At 44.6% G+C, this 24,545-nt stretch overlaps 1 protein-coding gene across 1 annotated transcript in view; it reads right to left on the bottom strand.

Annotated features, from left to right (window-relative positions):
- Window positions 1-24,545, bottom strand: part of Tnni3k (TNNI3 interacting kinase) — a 255,380-nt gene that overhangs the window by 53,448 nt on the left and 177,387 nt on the right. The window contains 2 exon segments of the mRNA XM_055614310.1: window positions 21,220-21,272; window positions 21,275-21,328. Of these exon segments, the coding sequence (XP_055470285.1) occupies window positions 21,220-21,272; window positions 21,275-21,328 (107 nt within the window).

Here is a 24,545-nt window from a genome sequence, read left to right as displayed (position 1 = left end):
CCAGATTGGCCCTAAACTTTCAGAGGATGCCCACAGCTGCCTGTCATGGGTAGCTCACAAGATGGATGCTAGGTTTTCTCCTGGCCAGCATGGGCTCCTGTGCCTGACTGAGCCCTCTGTGACCAGCAAGAAATAATCTCTGCACCTGAGGGGACAACCTTCCACAGGACAACCATCCTCTAGCGTATGACAGAAGAGAATCATAGATATAACATCGTCTCATTTCTACACATTCTGTCCACTCCTCTGGAAAGAGGTTATGCATACATGTACAGCAGGTGAGGGTCTTATGGACCATCCTGGAATCCTGCCTGTCACAAACAAGCAGTAGAGATCAAGGAGACCCTAGGGAAAGTAACTCCAGGATCCTGTGTCAACCTCTAAATGTCTGCATAAGCCCTGAACTGCACCCAGGCTATACTCTGCTGCCTAGCAAGGCCACAAGAAATGAGCTGAGGTCACATTTACGGCTCACAAGGCCTTGTTCTGAATATTTTCTCACAGTAGAATTGTCTGACTTTTACACTCAGCCTAGAGAAAACTGCCATGCTCTGCAGATCCAACTAATAAGCCACATCCTTTTGCTGTCCAAGGAATTCCATAAAGTAGCTCTCCATCTTTTGCTAGATTTGTTTTAGTCTTTTCTTAGAACATCGTGATACTACTAGGTATAAGGTATTTTGAAGATGAACAATGTTTTATTTATTCTTGTAGATTTAGCATTGTCTACCAGACTGATTTGAGTTCACTTTTGTTAAGTCAAATTATATCATTAAGATAAAAAATTCATCCTCAAGGTACCTCCCTCTCTGCTATCAGCATAGCACCCTGTCCTGCTGACATTATTAAAATCTGCTTCTGTTAGTACTGCCTCTCTGCTTGTCTAAACATATGATGCATTCGGCAGACAAGGGAATCATTTAAGCGTGTACCTCAGATCAAACTATGCTGCTCACAGAAGCCTATAGTCAAGTCTCATTTAATTTGCATAAGTGAAAAACAATGTCCTTGTATTCTTCTCTAAGGCACATGGCAATCTGTCATGTGGCCTCTGACCTACTCCTCCTCTTTCACATTCCCATCTGGCCACACCAAACCTGTGTGGGGTCCACTCCATCCATCCAATGCATTCAACCTATACAGTCCATCACACCCCTTGTGTGTGGTCTTGTCCATCTTCATGTGTGGTATACTCCACAGTCAAGTGTGGTCTACCACACCCCCATACACAGTCCACCACACGCCTCATGTGGTGTCCTTTTCACCATCAAGTGTGGTCCACCCTTCCATGGGATCCACCCTACCCTTTATGTGAGGCCCACCACAACGAGTATGGAGTCCACCTTGCTCTTGGGGAGTTCACACTTATGTTTCTCCCCAGCACCATTTTGGGTACCTTTGTTGTGTGTAGGTCATGTTTAATTGGCCCTTTATAGGGAATTCTTCTTTGTCTCATATTTAGAGCCCTGGGGCTAAGCTATCTAACTCCTCTTGTTTTTGTATTCATTCCACACCATCATTTATCATCAGATGACCTAATACTTATTTTCACGTTCACTTGTTTGTTGCCTATGCCACTCCATAGAATGCACACCCAATGAGGCAGGGTTCCACCTACATGTCCATCCCCAAAGGATAAAGGCCATAATCTGGGCCCTGAATCTGAAATATTTTCTAAAATTCTTATTGAACCAATAATTAAATTAATAATTGTACACTAAACTGCCATGGGCTACATCTGTGCAGGGGTTCTAGGTTATCTCCATGAATAGTCCCGTGGATGTGGGGAGGAGCATGCATGCAGAAAGGGGAGGTAGGGTGGGATCGGGAGGGGAGGAGGGAGGGGCTTATGGGGGGGATACAAAATGAATAAAGTGTAATTAATAATAATAATAAAAAAGAGGAAAAAAATTAATAATTGTATACTTCATTTTGTTCTCAAACTGTTATATAAACTTCATTACAGTCTTCTTACTTCCTTTTCATTTCCCTCTTTCTTTCTTTCTTTCTTTCTTTCTTTCTTTCTTTCTTTCCTTCTTTCTTTCATCTACCAATGAATTTCTTTTAAGAGGTCTTTTTGAATGAAGATTGAAATGGTGCTGATATTTCACTTAGGAGGCTTGGAAAGGTAGTATCAGGCAAGCTTGAACATTTATTGTACTTTGAGCACCTCATTTAACTCTGTGTGGTTGACAGGCATTGCTGCTGCTGTTGGTTTTTGTTGTTGTGTTTAATAGAGGAAAGTAGAAAATTAATAGAAGAAAGTAATTCATAAAAAGTGCCACCACTGGTCAATAACCCATCTGACTTCAGTGCTAGGCTGAGCTATGGTCTTGGTCTCCGACGTGGGACACCTTGGTCTGTAGGGAAAGAGCTGGTTCCCCTGCAGGTGTGTGAGGCTGGCAGAGTAAGATAGACTCCAGCACTGGAGACACATGTCACACCCAGTGTAAAAGACTTGGGGTCACTCCTTCTCTCTGTGCGAATCCAAGTGGCTTATTAACCACCCTCAGCTTCCATTTCTTCAGCCTCAAAGAAGATGAAAAAATGGAAAGAAATAATAAGATGATATTTGGGGTAAAAGTACTGCAAACACTAATGTGCTCTGCCAGGAACCTAAGTTGTTTACTTCCCTACTAACAGAGTGTCCTGGATGTGAGTTCTCCGGATTTATGATCAAACACTAGTGGGAGACAGGGTGTTTGCCCTGGAAGAAACACTCAAGGATGAGGCACGAGGGATCAACAGGAAAAAGTGAAAGACCATGACATGGAAAACCAAAGGCAAATAAAAGGAGGATTCTCTAGCTAGCATCACTGTAGATGCCAAGCAGGAGCCTTTCACTCTTGCAAGAACTCCATGGTGCTCATTAAGAAGCAGCCACCATCAAAACGCGGAAGTCCCAAGTGAGAGGCACCTGCACTGGGTGGACACCACATTCTCATGGGTCTTGTGCTTTGCCTTGTTTTTCAGGTGGATGGCTCCTGTTCTTTGCCTTCTTGTTGCCGGTGACAATAGCCTGCCCTGCGTCCTGTGTGGTGTGCACCCAAGATGTCACCCTGTGTCACCAGCTAACCTACATAGTAGGTAATATGCACAAATCTCCACAGAGTGGGGAGTGGAGGAAATGACACCCACTGCTATGTCCATGTTTTAGCGACCTCTCTGAGATCACCCAGAAAGAGGCAGCCTCCAAAGGCACAGGCCTTGCACAACTACGGGACTTGTAACCTTACTTTATTTTCTGTTCTTTATTGTCACAAGCAATAAGATGTCACTATGTTCAGAGTTAACTGAGATAGTTTTATTCAGAAGAATATCTGCACCTCATGATGTTACTTAAAAACAAAAAGGAGAATTTTGATTACTGAAGCTGTTTTTGTCTGTGCATTGTGTAGATTTGAGCCTTAGCACAAACTGAAGTCCTGAGCTGCAATGGTTCAGCATTCATAAGATTTACCAGTGTACCAGCAAAACCGATTATTATCAAAGCCATCTCATCTTCAAAGTCTGGTATCTCTCTCTTTTTATCAGTGGTAAATGAGCTGTAGAAATGCTAACAAGAAGTGCTGCCTGTATTCATTACATATTGCTTGCTTAAGTCAACAATTTAATAAGACACCTTATTAACAAATTTGAGGAGAATGTGATTTACATCTGATATTCACGAAAGGGATAAACAAGCTATAAGCTCTGTCAGTGGGAAATTTTCAAAAACGAGTGAACACAGAGTGGAGGGAGGTAATTTCTTTCCTTCCTACAACCCCAGGACTCTCATCCTGTCTGAAAGGAGGGGTTTCATGGTGGTGGGTGTATGCAGGGAAACAACACAATGTGTTCCTGACACACTCCTCTGTGGTGTGTGTGTGAGATGGCAGAGTTGCTGTCCCCTCTGCATTGCCGCACTTCCATGTCCTGACACCCAGGACGCCACCCATGTGGGCCAGATTCATGAACACAGAGTCAGAAAGGTACTGGGCAGCATTTGTGTGTTTTTGCACATGAGCAATGGAGAAACCAGAGCTTGATCAATGGGAATCTGCGCTGATCCCCAAGGCCCTGGGCACCCAACAAACAAAGCTCTTCTTAGACACAGCAGTGAGAGAAACACAATGTCAAAGTGGCCAGAATGAAAAGAATTTAAATAATCGGTAACACAGGCTTTACAAAGTGCCCCAATTTAAGCTTCTGTGTGCTGCCAGGAGGCAAAGGATCCCTCCAAGGGAAGGAAGCCTATGCAAATTCTTTGTCTTTTACATTTTTATCTCTTTGTTTCAACCTTGCAGTCTTTATTTCCCAGGAGAACTAAGATTCGTTTCCCCCATGGCTGATGGTTCTAATATCACCTTCAGACCTCCTGGGGCAATGGGCTCCTTCATTCTCATGTACTGTCATCTGCAGTCAAAACAACTTCAGCATGATAAAGATGAGTTACAATAACTCCTGATTACAATGCTGCTTTATTGAGTTAAAATGCGTTGGTTTGTAATGACAGAGCAGCGATGGCTCAGAGGTGATTATAAGAAGAGCTTTAACAGTTGGAAGCCCTGAGCACCACCTGTCAGCCCAGAACGGACTTCATTGGAGGCACAAATATCAGACAGGAGGCCAAGATGGCCTCTACTCAATGAGAACCCTACAGACAGACCCTCCAGTTGTCTGGAAAGAATATAGATCTGACCCAGTTGACAACTTTAGCCTGAAGCAAATAGATGACAGATAGATAGATAGATAGATAGATAGATAGATAGATAGATAGATAAAAAAAACTAAATAAAAGAAAATAAACTGAGTTCCTCCCCACTCCTTACCCTCACACACACCTTTATGTTGGAGAGAAGACTTTCTAGCATAAATATACACTACTGACAAGAGTCTGGTGAGGGAGCCTTATCACGTCAGCTCTGGGGTTGGGGAGAAGGTCCACGGGGATATCTCAATGCGGATTCAACCTCCATGGGAGGCTTGGAAAGCCACCTTCAAAACAACATCAATATGGGTGAACCCCCAAACCGCTTAACTCTGCATACCGAGGAACACACAGACATATGTTCCTTGAATGAGCGTGTACCAGGGACAGAGGAGGGAGGGAGGGAAGCCCCACCGTTCTCAAACTTGAAATTTTGAGGGAAATGACAAAGCTCCCCCTGTTCTCCCTGTGTGCTTGTAGCTGCCTGTAGCTTGTGCTTTCTTGCCCACAGCAGCTCCCGAGAGCACCAGGGTTCTAATCCTTACAGACGGACACCTCTCCTCAGTGCACAGTACCAACCTGACGCTCCTGGTCAACCTGGCCCTGCTCTCTCTGAGCAGAAACGCAATCTCCGGAATCCAGGAAGGCTCCCTGCATGGCCTCACCAAGCTGCGGACCTTGTCCCTGGGACACAACCGTATCCTCAGTGCTTCTCTGCCTGACCACACCTTCAGCAAGCTGCGCAGCCTGCAGGTCCTGGTCCTGAGCCACAACGCTCTCCGCAGCCTGAGAGCGGCCTGGTTCCGGAACACCAGGGCCCTAGGCCGACTCCTGCTGGACGGCAATCAGATCAGCAACCTCACGCGGAGTTCTTTTGAAGGTGCCAACCTCCACAGACTCAGGCATCTGGACTTATCTAACAATTTCATCTCCTTCATCGAGAAGGATGCCTTCCGGCCGCTGCCCCAGCTGCAGGCAGTGGACCTTTCTAGAAACATGTTGGCCCACATGCCAGATGCCTTCACCCCACTGAAGCAACTCAGCTTTCTGAGCTTGGAGGGCAACCAATGGAGCTGCGTCTGCGACCTCTACCCGCTGACCCGCTTTCTACGAAACTTTGTGAAGTCTCCAGCTCACACTCTCCGTCACACCGAAGACCTAAACTGTCAGGTTTCCCCCCCAGCTGTGGACGCTGCAAAGAGCATGCTGAGGCTGTCTGAGACCAACTGTGACTCCAAGGGGCACAACCACACTCTGGTGCTGAAGGACAGGCGTCCCCTCCTCCCTGGGCAGGATGCGGCTCTAATAACTGTGCTCGTCTTTGCAGGTAGATCAGGGGAAAGGGGGCCCTGCCTTCCTCCCTCTAGTGTGTATTCTTTTTTTTTAATTTTAATTTTTCACAATTTATTCATTATATATCCCGATTGAAGTCCCTCCCTCAACTCCCCCAAGTCCCAGCCTCCCTCCCTGTTCAACCATCCCCTTCCCCTAGTCCACTGAAGGGGGGAGTTCTTTGCCATCTGCCCACAGATTGTCAAGTCTCATCAGGACTGCCTGGATCCTCTTCCTCTGTGGCCTGGCAAGGCTACATCATCAGGGGCAAGTGATCAAAGAGCAGGCATGGCAGTTCATGACAGAGGCAGCCTCTGCTCCCCTTACTAGGGTACCCACATGAAGACTGAGCTGCCATTCCTGCCACATCTGAGCAGGGGTTCTAGGTCCTCTCCAAGCATGGTCCTTGGTTGGTGCATAGTTTCTGCAGAATCCCCTGGGCTCAGATCCTTTAGCTTTGTTGGTCTCCTTGTGGGGCTCATGTCCCCTCTGTGTCCCTCTATCCCCCCTCTTCCACAAGACTCACTGCACTCTGCCGAAAGTTGGCCATGAGTCTCGGCATCTGCTTTGATCCCCTGTTGGATGGATCCTTTCAGTGGACCCTCTATAGTAGGCTCCCATCCTGTTTCCTCTCATCCACCTCTTTAGCCAGAAGCTGGAAACAACCTAGATATCCCTAGATAGTTGCAGAAATTGTGGTACATTTACACAATGGAATACTACTCAGCTGTTAAAAAAAAAGAATTCATGAAATTTGCAGGCAAATGGTTGGATCTAGAAAAGATCATCCTGAGTGAGGTAATCCAGAAACAGAAAGACAGACATGGTATACACTCATTTATAAGAGGATATTAGCCTTATTATATAGGATTAACATTCTAAAATCTATAGACCTAAAGAAGCTAAACAGCAAGGAGGACCCTAGGGAGATGCTTAACTATCATTCAGAAGGGGAAACAGGATAGATGATAGACTCTAGTGTCTGTTCTTGGAGTGCACGAGTGAGTCCTGTCTACTGCTGGGGAGAGGAGGACAGCTGTGGGGGGGGGGGGGAGTGGTGAAGAGGCATGACACACCTGGCACAGGTTGCTAGCACTTCCTGCTTCAGAAGAGCAAGGCAAGGTGGAGATAAGAGCCTGAGAATGACTAAGCTTCCCTGCAACCAGTGTGTCTCTTAGACTCCCTTCTGACACGACAGCCACACAGGAATACTTCCTGTTTCAGTAGCCACTGTCCACACAGGACTGGAGTATTTCCTAGGCCTCAGGTTTGAAGGCACAGTGAGCTCTTGGGGTGTTCAGACCTGTGCACTTTCCTGCCCTGTAAAAGTCACCAGAGGGCACTGGAGAGATGGCTCAGGGCTAAGGGTGCTTGCTTCCAAGTCAGCTGGCCTGAGTTCTACCAGCAGGGCACTCACAGGGCAGAGACACAATGCTTCCTTTGTCCTCCAACCTCCATGTGAGGGTGACATGCTAACCCAATAACCCCCCACACGCAAAATAAATATATGTAATTTCAAGCCTCAGCTTTACACATATGTATGGACTTTTCAAAGAATAAAGATGTATTTAAAAATTCACCAGTAGGCTTTTCCAGACCCATGAGAAAAAAGTCAGCAGGAGAACCTGAGGAACCTCACATACATGACCTGTAAAAACTTCATATACATGACCTGTGGAAATCACCTCACATACATGACTTGTGGAGACCTCACATGCATGACCTGTAGAAACCTCACATGCATGACCTGTGGTGACCTCACATAAATGACCTGTGAAACCTCATATGCATGACCTGTGGAAACCACCTTACATACATGACCTGTAGAAACCTCTCATGCATGACCTGTGGTGACCTCACATAAATGACCTGTGAAACCTCACATGCGTGACCTGTGGAAACCAAAATGTATGACGTGTGGAGTGGAAACTTCACATGCATGACCCATGGCATGCAGCCACTGAGTCAATCTGTGACTGCAGATTGAACCCTGCATCCCCTCTGACCATATAATGGCATAGGGCAAGTGACTGCATGTTGATGCACCTCTATTTTCTCTTTCTCTGGAGGGCTCTGGATTCTTTGAGGACTTGTAGTTTTGCATCTCTTTCATATACTTGGCCCACACCACGCAAGGGGGTGATAACATTCAATTTTTAAGAACAAACAGATTTTAAAATTTTAAAATTGGCTATCATAGCTTACCAGATGAATGATGCACAGTGCTGCCATTAACTGAAATTCATAATCATCTCTGTGTGTTTTAGAACTATGTCAGTGCATGGTGAAAAATATACATAATTTATATAGATTATATAAAATATTATATAGATAATGAAGGTAGTATGTGTCTGTGTTTCAAATTGTGTATGTGCACACATATTCTTCTGTGTGTCTGTCTGAATATGTGTCTGTGTGCTTCAAATTCTCTCTGTCTCTGTCTCTGTCTCTCTCTCTCTCTCTCTCTCTCTCTCTCTGTCTGTGTGTGTGTCTGTGTCTGTGTCTGTGATTGGGTATGTATGCATCCCTCTGTGTGTGCCCGTAGTGTATATGTCTCCGTGTGTGTCTATGTCCATGATTAGGCTCTAAATCTGGAAGGCAGAGGCCCACCAATGGCATCCAAAGCTGAGAGGTAGATTTGCACTATGAACCATGACTTGAGAAGAGGTTGTGGGTGAGTGAATTGAACACCAGCTCTCTGACTCCTTCCTGGTTACACTTCTAGTGGAAACCAGGCAATCAAACTCCCACAAAAGGAATCCAAACTTCCCAGAAACACAAACTTCTTTAACATTTGTGTAACAACATCAGTAAAAAAAAAAAAAAAAAAAAAATGCCAAGAAATTATTTACCACAAATAGCAAAAGCATCCCAACAGCAGCAGATTTTCCCTGATTGTTTCCAGAATCTGAGAGCCAGGGATAATTAACAGGTGTTACAGAGAAAGTTCAGGCAGCTGCACAGCCAAGTAACAGATAGTGGGGTTCAAGCTGAACCGGGAAATGCCAGGTCACAGGGCATGAGACAGGCAAGCATATGTATGGCAGCCCTGTGTGTAGCCACCAGTCTCCAGGGAGAGTCCTCAGTCCTACAGAGGAAGGGATTCCGTGGACATCTGCCAAGATTTCTGACTGTGATGAATTTCACATACATGCTCTATAGGGCACTTTTTGTTAGGGCACAGTGCTTTATCAGCCTCCTCCTTATTCTCTTGAGACTGGGCTCTCGCTGAACCTGGAGCTAGGTTGGCATCTAGTAGACCATGGTGACCCTCCCACAGCTCTGGGGTTGCAGTGCACATGTGAGCACGCCGAGATTTTCGTGGTGATATTGTGGATTTGAACTCAAGTCCCAGTGCTTGTGGAAAAGCCCTCTTGCCCAGGGAGCAGCTCTCTGGTCCTAGAATTCTTAATGTACAGACTGGAGTGTGGAATGAAGTCAATTATAGCAGCTACTGGCTGGCTGGCTGGCTTTCCTGTGCTGATGGATGCCTCCAGGGCCGTTGGGAGTGTGAGCATTGCACTTCTCACATGATGCTCTTCTAATTGTCTTTTTCTTTGCTACAGGAGCCGTTGGTCTCACATGTGTGGGGTTAGTCATATTTAACCGGAAACTCCAACAAGGCAGAGCAAATGAACCCACATCCAAAACCCTTTGTTGCAGAACCCTCAATGGATCCCTGTGTGCTCGTGAAGCCAGAAATGGCCATGCCGTGGGGTGCTGTAACTGCCACTTAACTCGAGAGAATGAGACAGAGGTCATGGCTGATGTGGGCTCCAGAAAGGAAACAGCACTTAGCCAGGAAAGCAGCCACCGAGCAATGCCGACCTCCAAGCCCACAGCCGTGGACGCATCACTCAGAGAGCTGAAAGGGAGACACCACGGGGCAGGCCGTGTGCGAGCCTGCCTGTGTGAGGGACTGCCACAGTCAGGATGCGCGGGGCCTCCCAGGAACGAGAAGGATCTTTGCGATACAGGCTTAGTTACAAGGTGTTGTTCAAAGACAGCTGAAGAGCTAAGCAGCCTGAACCATGCAGAAGTCCAGCCTCAAACTCTGCCTCAGCACGGAACAAGAAAAATAGGTGAGCTTGGCTGTTAGAAAATCCTATTGTGCTTAGTTTCTCAGAAGGAGGAACCCCCTTTTCTGTGTCTCCAGCAGAGAAATGCTATAAAATTCACTGTGCTCTTTTTCTTCTTTTCTGAAGATATAAGGGTACTGGGAGTGTGTGTATGTGTGTAAACACACATTTGAATTTCTGAGGATGTGTGTGTACAAGCACGCTCATTTTCCTGCCTGTGTGTGTGTAAACACACACATGTGCACATCTGAGTACCTCTGTGTGTGCGCACAAGTGTTTGAATGTATGTATGTATGTATGTATGTATGTATGTATGTATGTATGTATGTTCTTGCCTGCTCTTATGCATGTCTGAGTGTGTGTGTGTGTGTGTGTGCCAGTAAATGTGTCTCTGTGAGTGGGAGTGTGTTTCTGGTGTATGTGGTGAGCATGAGTCTCTCTGTTTGAAAGTGTAAATTTGTGTGTACCTGGGTGAGTAGCCTGTGCTGCCTTTCCTGCCTGAGAAGTGAATGTTGAACCCCAACAGCTAACACTGCTTTAAGAAGGAAAGAGAGGCGGTCTCAAGAGCAATATTGCTCAGATTCGTAAGAGGTTGGGTACCAGCTTTCACCTCAACATCCCTGTGCTCCGACACCAGTATGTCGTGAACAGCCTTCCGAAGCATGGCATGTGAGAAGAATGGCCTCCTAAACTCGTTTCAGGAACAATGTCAAGAAACATGGGTGGGAACTAGAAAAGATCATCCTGAGTGAGGTATCCCAGAAGCAGAAAGATACACATGGTATATACTCACTTATGAGTGGATATTAGACATATACTATAGGATAACATACTAAAATATGTACATCTAAAGAAGCTAATCAGGAAGGAGGACCCTGGGTAAGATGCTCAATCCCCATTCAGAAAAGCAAATGGGATGGACATCTGAAGAGGAAGAAAACAGGGAATAGGACAAGAGCCTACCACAGAGGGCCTCTGAAAGACTCTACCAAGCAGAGTATCAAAACAGAGGCTGAGACTTATAGCCAAACTTTGGGCAGCAGGGAATCTTATGAAAGAAGGGGAAGATAGAAAGACCTGGAGGGAACACAAGCTCCACAAGGAGACCAAAAGAACCAAAATACCTGGGCCCAGGGGTCTTTTCTGAGACTGATACTCCAACCAAGGACCATTTATTGAGATAACCTAGAACCCCTGCACAGATGTAGCCCATAACATCTCAGTCTTCAAATGGGCTTCCTAGTAAGGGGAACAGGGGCTGTCTCTGAGATGAACTCAGTGGCTGGCTCTTTGATCACCTCCTCCTGGGGGGGAGCCTTACTGGGCTACAGAAGAAGACAATGTAACCACTCCTGATGACCCTTAATAGGCTAGGGTTAGATAGAAGGAGAGGAGGACCTCCCCTGTCAGTGGACTTGGGGAGGAAAATGGGAGGAGGTGAGGGAAGGAGGGTGGCTTTAGGAGGGGATGAGGGAGGGGGTTACAGCTGGGATACATAGTGAATAAATTGTAATAAATACAAAAATTATATTGTAAATAAAAAAGAAATATTTTTGCTTGCTGAGCCATCCAGGATGATAACTTTCGGTTCTGGTAACATCAGGCTTAAGTCATTGTCCCATGCTGGGAGCCCAATGGCCCTGGCCATGACAGTTTCTGCTGTCCACAGGCAATGCCGATACTCATCTGGAGGCAATGACTCAAGTGCCTTCCCTTCCTTCCTGAATACTGGACCATGCTTTCAAGCCCCGCAGTGCAAACTTACAGGGCTGCTTGAGAAGGAGGCCATGCCTCTCATTTCAACTGGTTTGGAAGAAGCAGGATTTTCTGCTGGAAAATGAATGACAGAGGAGCCACGTGATTCACTTACTGCAGGGATCTGGCCCTAAGGCTGCATTTGGGCACCACAGGATAAGAATGAAACTATATTTTATTTCCTATGTGGCATAAGGCAGGATGTGAGTTTATCTGACTGCATTTCTTGCTGTTTCCTTGGGGCTGATGGTTTGACTCCAGACAAAGATGGCTAAGAAAAAACAGCTTCCAAAGAAATCAAAAGAGATTGGTTTTACTTTATAAGAAATAAGGGCTTAGCCTTTTCAGTTCCTTTTAGCTTTCAGTGGTACCTAAAACCTTGCTTGGCATGTCTGTGGGAGAATTCTACACACCAGTGTATGTGGCTGATTAACCCTTTGTAGCACTGGCTCCTTAGTCTGTCATATCAGTTGTGACCTTGAGAAAGCATTTACAGTTCTGCAGCATCCTGGGGTAGGAGGGAAGAATTCAAGAGGGCAGTGAGGGCCACATTTGGTCCCGAAGAAAAGCCTGAGTTTATGCCTGTGATGTGAGACTTCAGCAGAGACTTCTGAGGGTAGTGAAAGTGCCAGAAATCATCTAGATAAATGGTTCTTGCTGTTTCCCTTCACTTCCCAGAACCCTCTGAGTATCTGACAAAGTCCATCAACTCTGTCCCCGCTCACACATAGTCCCACTCAATACAGCAGCTCTCTCAAAGTCACTCACAGGTGTGCCTTACTGTACGGTGATGTCCTAGCCTGGGGAACAGCTCACCTCTTCTTCTTCCTAATAAATGGAAGTCTTTCCTTTTTTTCTCTCCTCTAAATAAAACAATTTCATGAACAAGAGAAAGTAGGCTAGGGACACATAGTTCCATTCATTGTGGATCAGAGTCAGATAGCCTGGACCAAGTCCTCATGAGGAACTGGAGAAAAGCATCAAACATCTCAATGAATTTCCTTGCTTTTAAAAGTCCTAAGATAGCAGAACATTCGCAGCAGAATGTGGCTATTTTTATTATCGGATAAGATAATAAATGTGTAATATTTATCACATTGCCTAGTTCTTCTTATGAGCCCAGCTAGTATTAGGCTTTATTGATATTATTGAATGTGTATACTGTTAATAGTGTATTTATTTATACTATTTTAAAGTCACAGGTAGATATTTCTAACAGGCAACATACAAAATCACCCACTTAATAGTAACTCTTTAGTGGGTATTGCATTATCTTGAAGGAAGTAAAATACAACGTGGACTTCTGCCTTAATTAAGGCAACAAGTATTTTTTTTTCGTTGTCTATGTTGCTCTGTTTAAAGCCTGAACATTGCTTAATATTTCATCTATATTTTTCCAAATTTGTATTCCAAAATGAAAAATAAGAAAAATCTGACTGTGCAGTTTGAAGTAGGTTCAGAGGCCATTCATCTTTAAAGCTAACATAACCATGGCAGAATGTGACTACAAGGTAACTTGAATGTCGTTTACATTCCTACCGCCACCGTTTCTAAGTCAGCAGCACAGCTGAGCGGGAGGCTACTGTGCACAAGGGTGCACATATACCAAACAGCCAAGGGTCCTCTTTGGTGTCTTAGAAGATTAGGAAATACTAAGGAATTTCATAGTTAAAGGAGCCACTTCACAATCTTCATAGGGTTCTTAGACCTCTGGTTGGTTGGGATACTAAGGCTAGGCCTCGTGGTAAATTCCTGCATTGTTGTTCAGCAGATACGAGCGGGGACATATTTAGAAGCAGATATGTGACCTCTGCCTCAACCGTGGAGAGAAAGAGTCTTGGGAAGCATTCAGCACACAGATCCTGGCAGCCTCCAATAGGAAAAGGAGACCGCACTGCACAGCCTCCCAGACAGAGCGCTTCCGTCGCCAGTGCACCCTCCAAGCTGGGGGAGCCAGGGGAATGTGCTGCAGGCAAGGTCTTCCGCCGCAGAGAGGGCTATGGCGATCAACGCGGCCCCATAAGGCAGAGAAAAACCACAGATCCTCACTCCAGCACTTCCTTTACCTGCAAATATGTGTCCTGGGATGAATTTCAAGATTTTAGGAAAAAGAATAAGCCAGATCGCAGAGAACACACAAGATTTGAGAAAGAACAAATCCAAATTAACAGAGCAATAGAAAAATTCCTCAGGAGCCAGGGAAGCAAAGAAAAACTGAGGTTGCCAGAAAGAATCAAGAAGGCATATTCTACAAAGAGGGTTAAATTCCAGGACCCTGGTGCGGTGAGGGCCAACAGGCTGGTGCTATCCGCAGAAGCACCAGTGTCCTGGAGACAGCTAGATAGTGAAAGCCAGTACGTGACTTCCTCGGATCTCAACAACCGTGCCAGCCTGGAGGAGGTCAAGGAAGTGAGAGAAAGGCTTCCAGAGCATCTGCCTCTGAAAAAGAAGAGGTCCAAGCCGTCTCCTCTGAGTGAGAAAGTGAAGGGACATAATTTAAGGATAAAGTTAGATCTGAACCCCTTTGGAAAAGCTAAGGTCCACCCAGAGGAAACCCCCAAAAAGCTCCCCAAGAGACATAAGGAAGCAAGGTTACACCCCAAGAAACCAGCCAGAACTTCTGAAAGAAAATTCAGAGCAAAACCTCTGTCTTCTGTCAGTTTTCAGCTTCCAGAGAGGAGCAGCCATGCTAAGCTCACAAGCTCAAAGGTACCACTGGAGGGCGCCCCAGAACAGACCCCTCACCAGGATGGCACTCTCCGGGTTGGCAGCTTGTCTGTAGGCAGCAGGGGTTCTATGCAGGGCAGTTGCTGCCCGGTGGCCCAGGCTCCTAATGGAAGCACATCAATACTGCACCAGCCTACAGTCATGGCTGCTGAGCACCGGCCCTCACATCCTCTTTTCTTACCGGAGCAAATGGTGAATGCTACTCATCTACAAGTCCTAGGCCCCTCTGCAGCCTGTCTGGGGAATGTAGGGAAGAGGGTTTTACCACCTCAACACTCCAGGGGAGTTATTGACCACCTAGTGATAATGTCTGCTCAATACGTGGACCAGGACAAATTAAAGATCAATGAGTTAAACCACTTTGCTTTGTCCCTTGGTAACCAGGTGATCGACACCTTCAGCAAAGGTCACCGTTTAGATGAAAATCAAGTGTTAAAACAGGAAGAGCAAAACTCAAGCCACAAACAGCTTGGAAGTGAGGAAAAAACATTAACGAATGAATTGAAACTATCACATGAAACTGCGGAAAATTGTATTACAGACAGGGATGGAATCAATACAGAAAACAAGACTCCTCAGCTAGAGGATCGGGACTCCTCTCCCACGGCCTCCACACAGCCCCACAATCACCTGCCGATCCTGGTGCGGCAATGCATGCCACACCAACAGGAGAGCAACGGAAGGGAAACCCACAGCAAGCGTGCATCGCCCAGAGACAAGCATGGAGAACCACCAGGAGCACAGGCAGGGGTGAAAGAACAGGAACAAGCACTTGATGAGGGGACAGAGAATCCTAGCGCAGGAAGCTGGATGACCCAAATGCGCTCCACGGATGGAAGCCCGCGGACACTGGACGGTGGCGGGGAGGAGGATCTTGTCCTGTGCCGTCCCAGCTCTGACAAGGGGGTAGTTTCCATTAAAGACTTGAGTGGCGCAAATCCTCAACCTCACAATCACAAGCCTCATTGAAGAGACCCTGGGGGTGAGCAATCAGACAGAGATGGCAGTGAACGCAGGGAAGCCGCCAGGACAGTGGGGTGTCCTGAGCGAGCTACCTCTCAGGGGAGTTGAATGTCATCCATTCTGAGGCAGAAACCAAGGGCCTCTAATTCCTAGAAGAGAAAATGGAGCTGAAAACCCTGCTTGAAACCCTGCATGGCACCCGTTCTTCACTGAGGACTCTAAGCCTCCGCTTTTAGAAGCAGAGTTGGGATCAGCAAGCTGTGCAGCATTTATTTCCTGCCTAGGCTGTCTCCTGGAGGGTCAGAACCATTCCTAACTGAAAACACACACTTTAGGGCACAATTTTTCATAATTCTTTATTCCCTGTGAAATAGAAGTTTATAGTGAGTTACAGCACAAAAATCGAGGATGGAGTCTGAAGTATGTTTCCTATGCTTGATTGAAAACACTGCTCCCAGGAACGGGACGATGGAAACTTTTGCCTAGTCCTGGAAAATCAACCAAGAAGCTTCAAACAAATAAAAGACTCTACATGAAAGAACATTTTGCATCTGATGTATATTTTATGGAAATTGTTCTGCACTTCTCAATTAGTGCTATTACAATTTTGCTTTCTACACCGATGATTATATATTCATGTGTGCCTGATCTGTTTTCTTAATTATGGTGTAATGAAAATTCAGCCGTGTTTGTTAACTGTACTGCACAGTGGTAAATTTTACCCTTTTGTAATCATACTGTCGATAATTTTCTTAGACCTTAAGTAGAAGTCTTTAAAAACCCGCTATTTCTCTGAAAGGAAAAAAAATTGAGGATTTCTAGGCCAACTGCAAATTTTGAAAAAATCCTCTAAGTCCAGAAGAGGGCGATCTTAGCTTCCTTCCTTGCAGAAGGGCAAACAGGTTTCTAAAGCAACACAATGACTCAAGAACAAAAGGAATTTTAAGGAGCTTTATTGCCAATTGTTATTAATATAAGACTTTGAAAACCAAATAAGCAGTAGAATGAGTCTTTGGAGGTTTGATCTTCCTAGCTGAGCCTGCCACTGCTGTGTTTTGAGAGCACCCCTCCTTGCAGAGGAACAAAACGTGCTTATAAATACTGGATTTAACAGCAATGGTGAATAAACATCTTGCACTGAAAGTCACATTTACCCGGAAACTACAGGTCTAGTCAGGTAATTTATTACTGAAACCACAGTAAGATACTTAGCTTCTGCATTCACAGAACAGAATATTATAATTCACAGTGCCTGGTGGGGTAGATTAAACAGAAACAAATGTTCTCTTTCCTGTCTTTGTATCTGTCCTGGCCTCTATGTCCTTTTAGCTGTATTTGATATTTATAATATTAAATAAGCTTAAGGGATTGCTCGGACATTGCAAATACAGCTTGGCGCAGCCCCATTTCTCTTGTATTTGCCATGTGGAGCTGACAGCAAATGATGAGCCATTCTTATTTTCAAGGCCTTTCACCCCCTTCCTCTGTCTTACCAAGAGTCAGACACCTCTGGCTCAGTTCTTGCTCTAATTTGTTTTCATTTGGCCTTTCTGCCTGGGCTCCCCTGTCACATTCCTTCCTCTCTTGATGCTGCTTCATTGTGGGAAGCACCTGTGAGGAGCCTGTCATCTCCTATGGTCAGTTTCCTCTGTTCTGACTGACAGCTCTCTTGAAGCAGGAGATGGAATGCTGGTTTTGTTTCTAGATCTATCTTTCATTTTCCTAACATTTTAAAAGTACTGTCTCTGTAATGAAAGGTCCTTAGCTTTGTTCTTTTTCCTTGCTGCCACCATATTCCTGCTGTGTAAGTGAAAAGCCTCCTCTTCCTCACTGGCTGCCTCTCAGAAGGCAGGAGAGGTGTCCCCTGCACAATGTCCTCTCTTCCTTAAGTCACCTCCTTTGCAATAGGTCTTGGGTTTACCCTTTGAATCCCCATGGCAACTGCCAAGTGCCTGCTATGATCACCTGCATCACAGTGCCAGCAGCCCCCTGGGGGAGGTGTTGCTTCAGTTTTCATGCTTCAGATCTGTCTCTACTGGGCATATGCTGCTAGGGTACATGTTGAATGCATAGTTTTAGGCTCCATCCCAGGGATGCTCTTTCTGAGGCTGAGAATGGGGCTGGAGAATCTGTGCTTCCACAGGAACACCAGGTCGGAGTGAGTCATGCCCACACAGTCAATAACTCAGAGGTTCTTTAATCAATAGAGCTACATGTAACGATTTCAGCAAATATGAGAAACCCTTCATACCTAAGAAATATATTTCTAAAAATTATTTCTCATATATATGTATATATATATATATATGTATATCTTTTACTGCTTTAGTGGTAAAATTAAAATTATCTACAATTTCATGTATACATTTATATTATAGTTTCCAAGGCTTTCCAAAGCCTGACATTATCTACCAAAGCCAGCCAGGTCTATATTGCAAGTTTCAGGTTAGCTATGATCACACAGACCCTGTCTTAAAAACCAAAACAACAAAACAAACTTCCTTATGTTTCTGCTACTGTCTGGAAATACATTCAGTCTGTGTAGAAACTTAAGCCAGAACCACAATCTCTGGAATATTGGGGGTTTGGATTGTGTCATGAATGTTGAGAGGGAGTCTTGGGGGGACACAGAAGAGGTTGCAGAGGGGCAAGGGGGGAGTGCAAATGATGTCAATACAGTACTCAAGTCTGAAATTATAAAGAAATGAACATGAAAACAAAGCAATGGGCAGAACAACATGGCATTTGTCTTTTACACCTAAAAATCCTTTATCAAATCGTGCCTGGCCTAGAGGTTTAAACTGTCACTGGCTTCAGTGATGTCAAAACCAGCAAACCCTTCATCTCTATGCTCACAATACATTTACACATTTTCTCCTTGCTCGAACAATTTCAGCCTCTCAGCAGCCCCTTATTCAGTGAATGTTTGTCTTTGGATTTTGATCTCAGCCCAAGTGTCACTTCTAGGAATACTTCCAGGACTCCACACTATCTCTCTGTCCCCCAACTTTCTGGGCTTGATTTAGTGTGCATTTTTATAGAGTCTTGCCTTCCTTAATCTTGGCTTGTAGTTCTAAGATTATTAACGTTTATTTATTTGATCTCTACATAATGGTTATGTCCCCAGCGTCATTGACAACACTGCTCCCTTGAGCAGTGGGGACTCAGAAAGTTAGTTGTTGAAGAGAAAAATCAGAGTCGTGGTCCCTTGTTCCCATCACCTTACCACTCACCCTCCTGATATGGTTTGGACTTTTCTGAAAAGATAATAGAAATGATTATGAGATGCCAGGGTCAAGGCAGGCTCAGCTGAGGGGAATCCCAGCATTGCTAGCAGCTTGGTGGCTCTGCTGTTCAAGGGCACCTCATCTCCATCTTTCTACCTGAATCGAGAGCTTTTGTTCTGTACTGGTAAAATTCACTCCTTAGTAATACAAATTTCCCACTGAAACAATTCCCATCTCTCTTTCTTTCTCTGTGTACACAGACACAGACAGACAGTCACACACACACAACACTCCCCCACACACAACACTCCCCCACACATACAAACCACATAGCAAATAAATCTCTTTATTAATATTTTAAGTTAAAACCTGGCACAACTTTCTTCCTACAGAGAGAAGGGAATTCTGGATAAGGTACTCAGTACATTGTCTCCAGATAGTGCTCTCTAGGTTTACATTGCAACACTAAAAATGGTCTCCTCATACTATTTTAAGTCACACAATTTTTTTTATAATAATTTGGCATTTATTTTCTTTTGACTCTTTTTTATAATTTTTATTTTTTTTAATATTAGTTACATTTAACTTTGTATCCCTGCTGTATCTCGCTCCCTCTCTCCCTCCCAACCCCACCTTCTCACCCTCATCTCCTCCCTACTCCTTTCCAAGTCCACTGATAGGGGGAACCTCCTCCCCTTCCATCTGATACTGGTTTGTCAGGTGTCTTCAGGACTGGCTGCAAAGTCCTCCTCTGTGGCCTAGCAGGGATGTTCCTCCCTGGGGGGGGGGGTCAAAAAGCCCGCCATTGAGTTCATGTCAGAAACAGTCCCTGTTCCCCTTACTAGGGTACCCACTTGGATACTGAGCTACCAAGGGCTAAATCAGAGCAGAAGCTCTAGGTTGCATCCATACATGGTCCCTGGTTGGAGAAACAGTCTCATAAAAGACCCCTGTGCCCAGATATAATTGGTCCTTATGGAACTCCTATCCTCTCCAGGTCATGTTAATTCCCCCCCCCTTTTTTTTATTCCCTGCACTCTGCCAAAGTTTGGTTATGAGTTTTAATATCTGCTTTGATACACTGCTAGGAAGAGTCTTTCAGAGGCCCTCTGTGGTAGGCTCCTGTCCTACTTGTTTGCTACTACTTGTTACAAACCTACTTGTTTGCTCCTACATCCAATGTCCATCTCATTTGTCTTTCTAAGAGAGGATTGATCATCGTACCCTGGGTCCTCTTTCTTGTTTGTCTTCTTTAGGTGTACAGATTTCAGTATGTTTATCCTATCTTACAGGTCTAATATAAGTGAGTATATACCATGTGAAGTCACACAATTTTTAAGGTAAAACTTTCCCCATACCAAAATCGAGACATGAAGTAGGAGGTATTGACAAGAGCATGTGCTCATCTACAGATGTCACAGTTTGAGCATTTACAAAGTGCAGTTCTGAGTGCCAGAGTTACACCTGTGGACACACCCAGGCTGAACAAACAAAACAAATGCTGCCATTGTGGGGTTAACCTGCCTGCAATGAGAAGACCCTAAATTCAGCACAGCACACATCAGACCAGGTGGCCAAGAGAAAGGGTTTGCCCTCCAAGATACTCAAACCACAGCCTGTGTGAACTTCCACTTTTCTTCTAAAAGGCTCTATGGACATAACAGTATAGGCAATGGCTTGATTTGGATGTTGCCTTAAAAAGAAATGGCCAAATCATACTATTTCTTCCAGATGTAGAAAAGTAGGGCTCACTCTGTCTTTGGGGGCTACCATCTGAAACAGTAACAGCTTTAGTTTGTCTGCTTTCTTGTTGGGTAAAGTTAAAATGTTTAGGAAGAAGGAACCATCAAGGCTGTTGAAGAAAAGAGAAGACCTGATTGCTGGTGTGAACAGTAAGTCTTTGGACATTTATACATGAGAAGCTTAGAACCCAGCTCACTGCCCTCCACTTAGGGGAACCCATGGTGTCATGACCAGATTTGAGCAAATGGAGACTGCAATAGCAGAGAGCATCTTATGCACTGCTGTCTCCCAGCGCAGACTCCCTTGTCAGCCTCTGAGCACACGGGAAGGGAACAGCAGCTGCTGTGGCTCCTGTGGCTGCTGTGGATTCAGGTTACTGCTGAAGGACCCATCCTCTGCGGGGTCCTGTAGGCTTGCTTCACCAGTGTGGCTCAAGCAGAGCTAACCAAACTGCAGCTGGGATAGGGCTGGGTGCCACCCATCAAACCCAGGTCTCTCTTCACTAATCAGCTGTGAGAAACATTGCAAAACCAGAGACCAGCAACAGAGACTTCTGAGCTGGGGCCAATAGAGACTGAGGTACCGAAGGCAGATCAGGCTTCCTGTGCTGTTCTCACACACACTGGAGATAGATGCTGGAGCCACACTCTGTGACAGGATTAGAAACATCACACAGCTTATAAGAAGAAGCAAACCCACTCACCTCAGGACATGTGTTCCAGCCCCCCAAGAACAGAGATGAGAGGGGCTGAGGATGGAGGGGCCGATGGGAGGTCTGATGTGGTGGGACGCCGTATCTGCTGCTGTAGCTGCTGCAAAAGCCAAGTTGTGAACGTCACCAACTTACTTCAAGACATCAAAACGGACACACTAGCCTTATTCTCTCCCGTCCACTGGACAGCAGAAAGAAGGGGACAAGCAGTTCAGGCTGTCTCAGGGGCACGGATGTACACAGCACTATAGGAAACAGACTGCAGGCCAGCCTGGACAAAACCCCACAGCGTCAGTCAGCAAGATGGCTCAGTGGGCGAGACGTTTGCCACCAGCCCTGACCATTGGAGTCTGATTCCTGAGATCCACGTAGTGGGAAGAGAGGAGTGACTCCTGCAGGTTGTCCTCTGACTTTCACATGGCCTCTGTCTCATGCTCATGTGCACACCCAGGCACATACACAAGGAAGTGTAACAATAATTTTCAGGACTTTACAAGGTCATAAATGCAAGATTAATGCACTCGTTATGATCATCTATTATCGTTGGACTTGACCTATATGGAGGTATCTTTACTGCTTTAGAGAATATGTAGTAAGGTTAAATATTATTATTGACTTAAGAATACTGAGAGTTTGAATTTTACTCCTGAAAAACTCCTTGTTGGTTAGCTGGGTGAGGACAGCTCACAGCCACTGCTCCACTAGACTTGCTCATTGGTGGAATTCCACTGTTTTGCCTGGAGCATGGCCTTCCGGGTCACGCCCCCTCAGCCCCTGCAGCAGGGGCTTGTGCGCTTCTCATTGCTCTGTATCTCTGTTTTCAACCACTTATTTCCACACAGAAAGGTAAGTGTATGACTTTGTTAATTATTTTTTTTTTGTATCAAGCATCATATAGACATAAATTCAAGTCCTTTAGACAATCATTCAGAACAGGTACTGAGCCTGGGAGGAGTTTGTATTTTTATTATTTAAAATTTAACTCATAGTTGATGTGGGCTTTGATTCTGGAGTCCATCCTTTTTCAATACACATGCTAATGAAAATGACAAATAACACACATGCTCAGTTTGGTGGTTAAAAATGTTCCACACCAGAGGGAAGAGAGACTTCCAAGTTGCCCTACAGCCTGGCTCTAGTCTGTGGTGCAGGGCTGCTGACTTCACCTCAACGGCTTTGCCGTCTAACTCCCACCAACTACTGAGACTAACCAACATACGCATCCACTTATCCATCTAAGCCCGGTAGGTCCAGAGAAGTTACCCTCAAAGTAACCTAAACTAATTGCTTTTGGGGTTATTCTAAATTAAGACCTAATTTTATCAGTTGTGAAATTAATACTCATTCTTTGTAGAAATTGAGAAAATGAAGAGAATTAGAAAATGTAAAATAGTATTATTAAGAACAAAAAAGACTGTTCTAACCATAAAAAGAGTGAAACTGACCAAAGTCAACTCACTCTGACATTTTAGGTTCTGATATTAATTTTAGAGCGATTGTCTGCATCTTTGCTGTGAGTCTGGAAAATCAATTACAGGTGATTGTAAGTGATCTTTGACAAAATATTTCTTAAAAATATTTTGAGAATTTTTTTCATTCTATGATTGAGCCTATGTTGACATATGATTATGTAGTTCCTTTTTCAGAAATTAAAGCATTAAGCAATTAAGCATTTTCCATATTATTAAAACTATGTGTTAACACGTTTTAATGACTGCATTTACTGTGATTTACTTAATCACTTCTCAATTTTAGGTTATTTGAAATTCCTCAAAGATTGTTTTAATGGGAATTTCTGTGAATTTTAGGTAAGACATTTATGATCTATTAAGGGGTGAAAATAACATGTCAAATGATGTGAATGCTTTCAACTAGCTCATATTGGTAAGCTAGTTCATAAATAGTTGTATTAACTGATGTTCTTACTAACAGATGTAAAGACTGTTGCTACCACCACTGCACCTGGGGAAAATTCATCTAAAAGGCAGCTAGCTATAGGGCCTGAGTTGTGTGATCTGTGCTCTTATGTATTAAAGCATCTTCTCTGTTCATAAAGTAGGGTACTGAGTCCCTCTATTGGTTACTCTGGACTACAGCACTTCCTCCAGGGATCAAGTCAGAGCCACCTAGTCAACAAATGCTTGCTTACCAGTGATCTTATGACAGTTCCGCCACCTGACAGTGGGAAGATACTGATCCAGCATAAGGACAAGCACAGAAACCAGTCTGGGGAATGTGTTCAGTTCCAGGTCTCCTGGCAGGGGAAAGGGACTGATGCCTGACCCAGCACCCCCTGCCAAAGCTCTTTCATGTTGTGAGATCAAATGCCAGAGTACTTTCTTTGCTTCTTGGTAGTGTGTCTGGAAAGTACAAGCCTGGTGACTTGAGTTCAATCTACAGAACCTGCAATGAAAAGACAAAACTGATTCTAAGAAGTTGTCGTCTGCCCCTGACATGAATGCCAGTGACAGTATTCTTGCACCCCCTCACAATAATAATAAAAGTGAAAATTAATTGAATAATCTACAAGGATGTGACAATCTCAGTGGAAATCTGGTATCATTATGTTCATTAAAATGTGATAAGTGAATGGGTCATTAAAAATTAATCTCATCTATACATTTGCCAATGTTTTCATGTTTTGGTTTTGAGTTCCACAGTGTGGCTTTTCCTGCCTACCTGTTTCTCCTTTGTGGAATGTGTTGCTCTGGATCTTGGCAAAGATGTATTACATCTTGGATCCTTCCCAAACACTCCTGCAGCACCTCACACTATGGGAGACCAACCTAGTAACACTTCGTTGCCTAGGTGTTTGCCTGCATCTTTGTGGCAATCACAAACTTGTTGAGATTCAGGACTACCTCCAATCCTGCTTGTGTCAGCAGTGGATAGTAACTGGCAAAACCAAGCATTAAAAAGGTAAAAACTGAATGGATTGAGAGAGGAGGGACCTGAATGATATTAACCAGAAGGGCTCAGTTCAGCTTTTTTGGACTCCATAGTATCTGCTGAATGAGTGAAAGGATGGATTAATATTAATGACTATTAAACTCATTGTTATGCTTCAGAAGAAAGCTCAATGCCTGGCATCCAGAGGCACTGTGGGATGAATATTATATCCAGCCAGCTATTAAATTACAACCTGATCAAGAGACCTTGTGGTAAACTCATCCAATAATGTTTTATCTAAAGCCTTTGGTGAAGCCTTCTGCAAGCATTACGGCCATGAGGAAACGGCCTTCATGGGGAAATGGAAGCCTAACTGAGGGTAACTTCTTTCAAAACTCCCTGGGAGAACCAAATTAAGCAGTTTGTCT

Source organism: Psammomys obesus, unplaced genomic scaffold (genome assembly GCF_907164565.1).
Source record: "Psammomys obesus unplaced genomic scaffold, mPsaObe1.curated_primary_1811, whole genome shotgun sequence".
Classification (NCBI taxonomy): Eukaryota; Metazoa; Chordata; class Mammalia; order Rodentia; family Muridae; genus Psammomys; species Psammomys obesus.
This window is presented reverse-complemented; position numbering and strand designations above follow the sequence as displayed.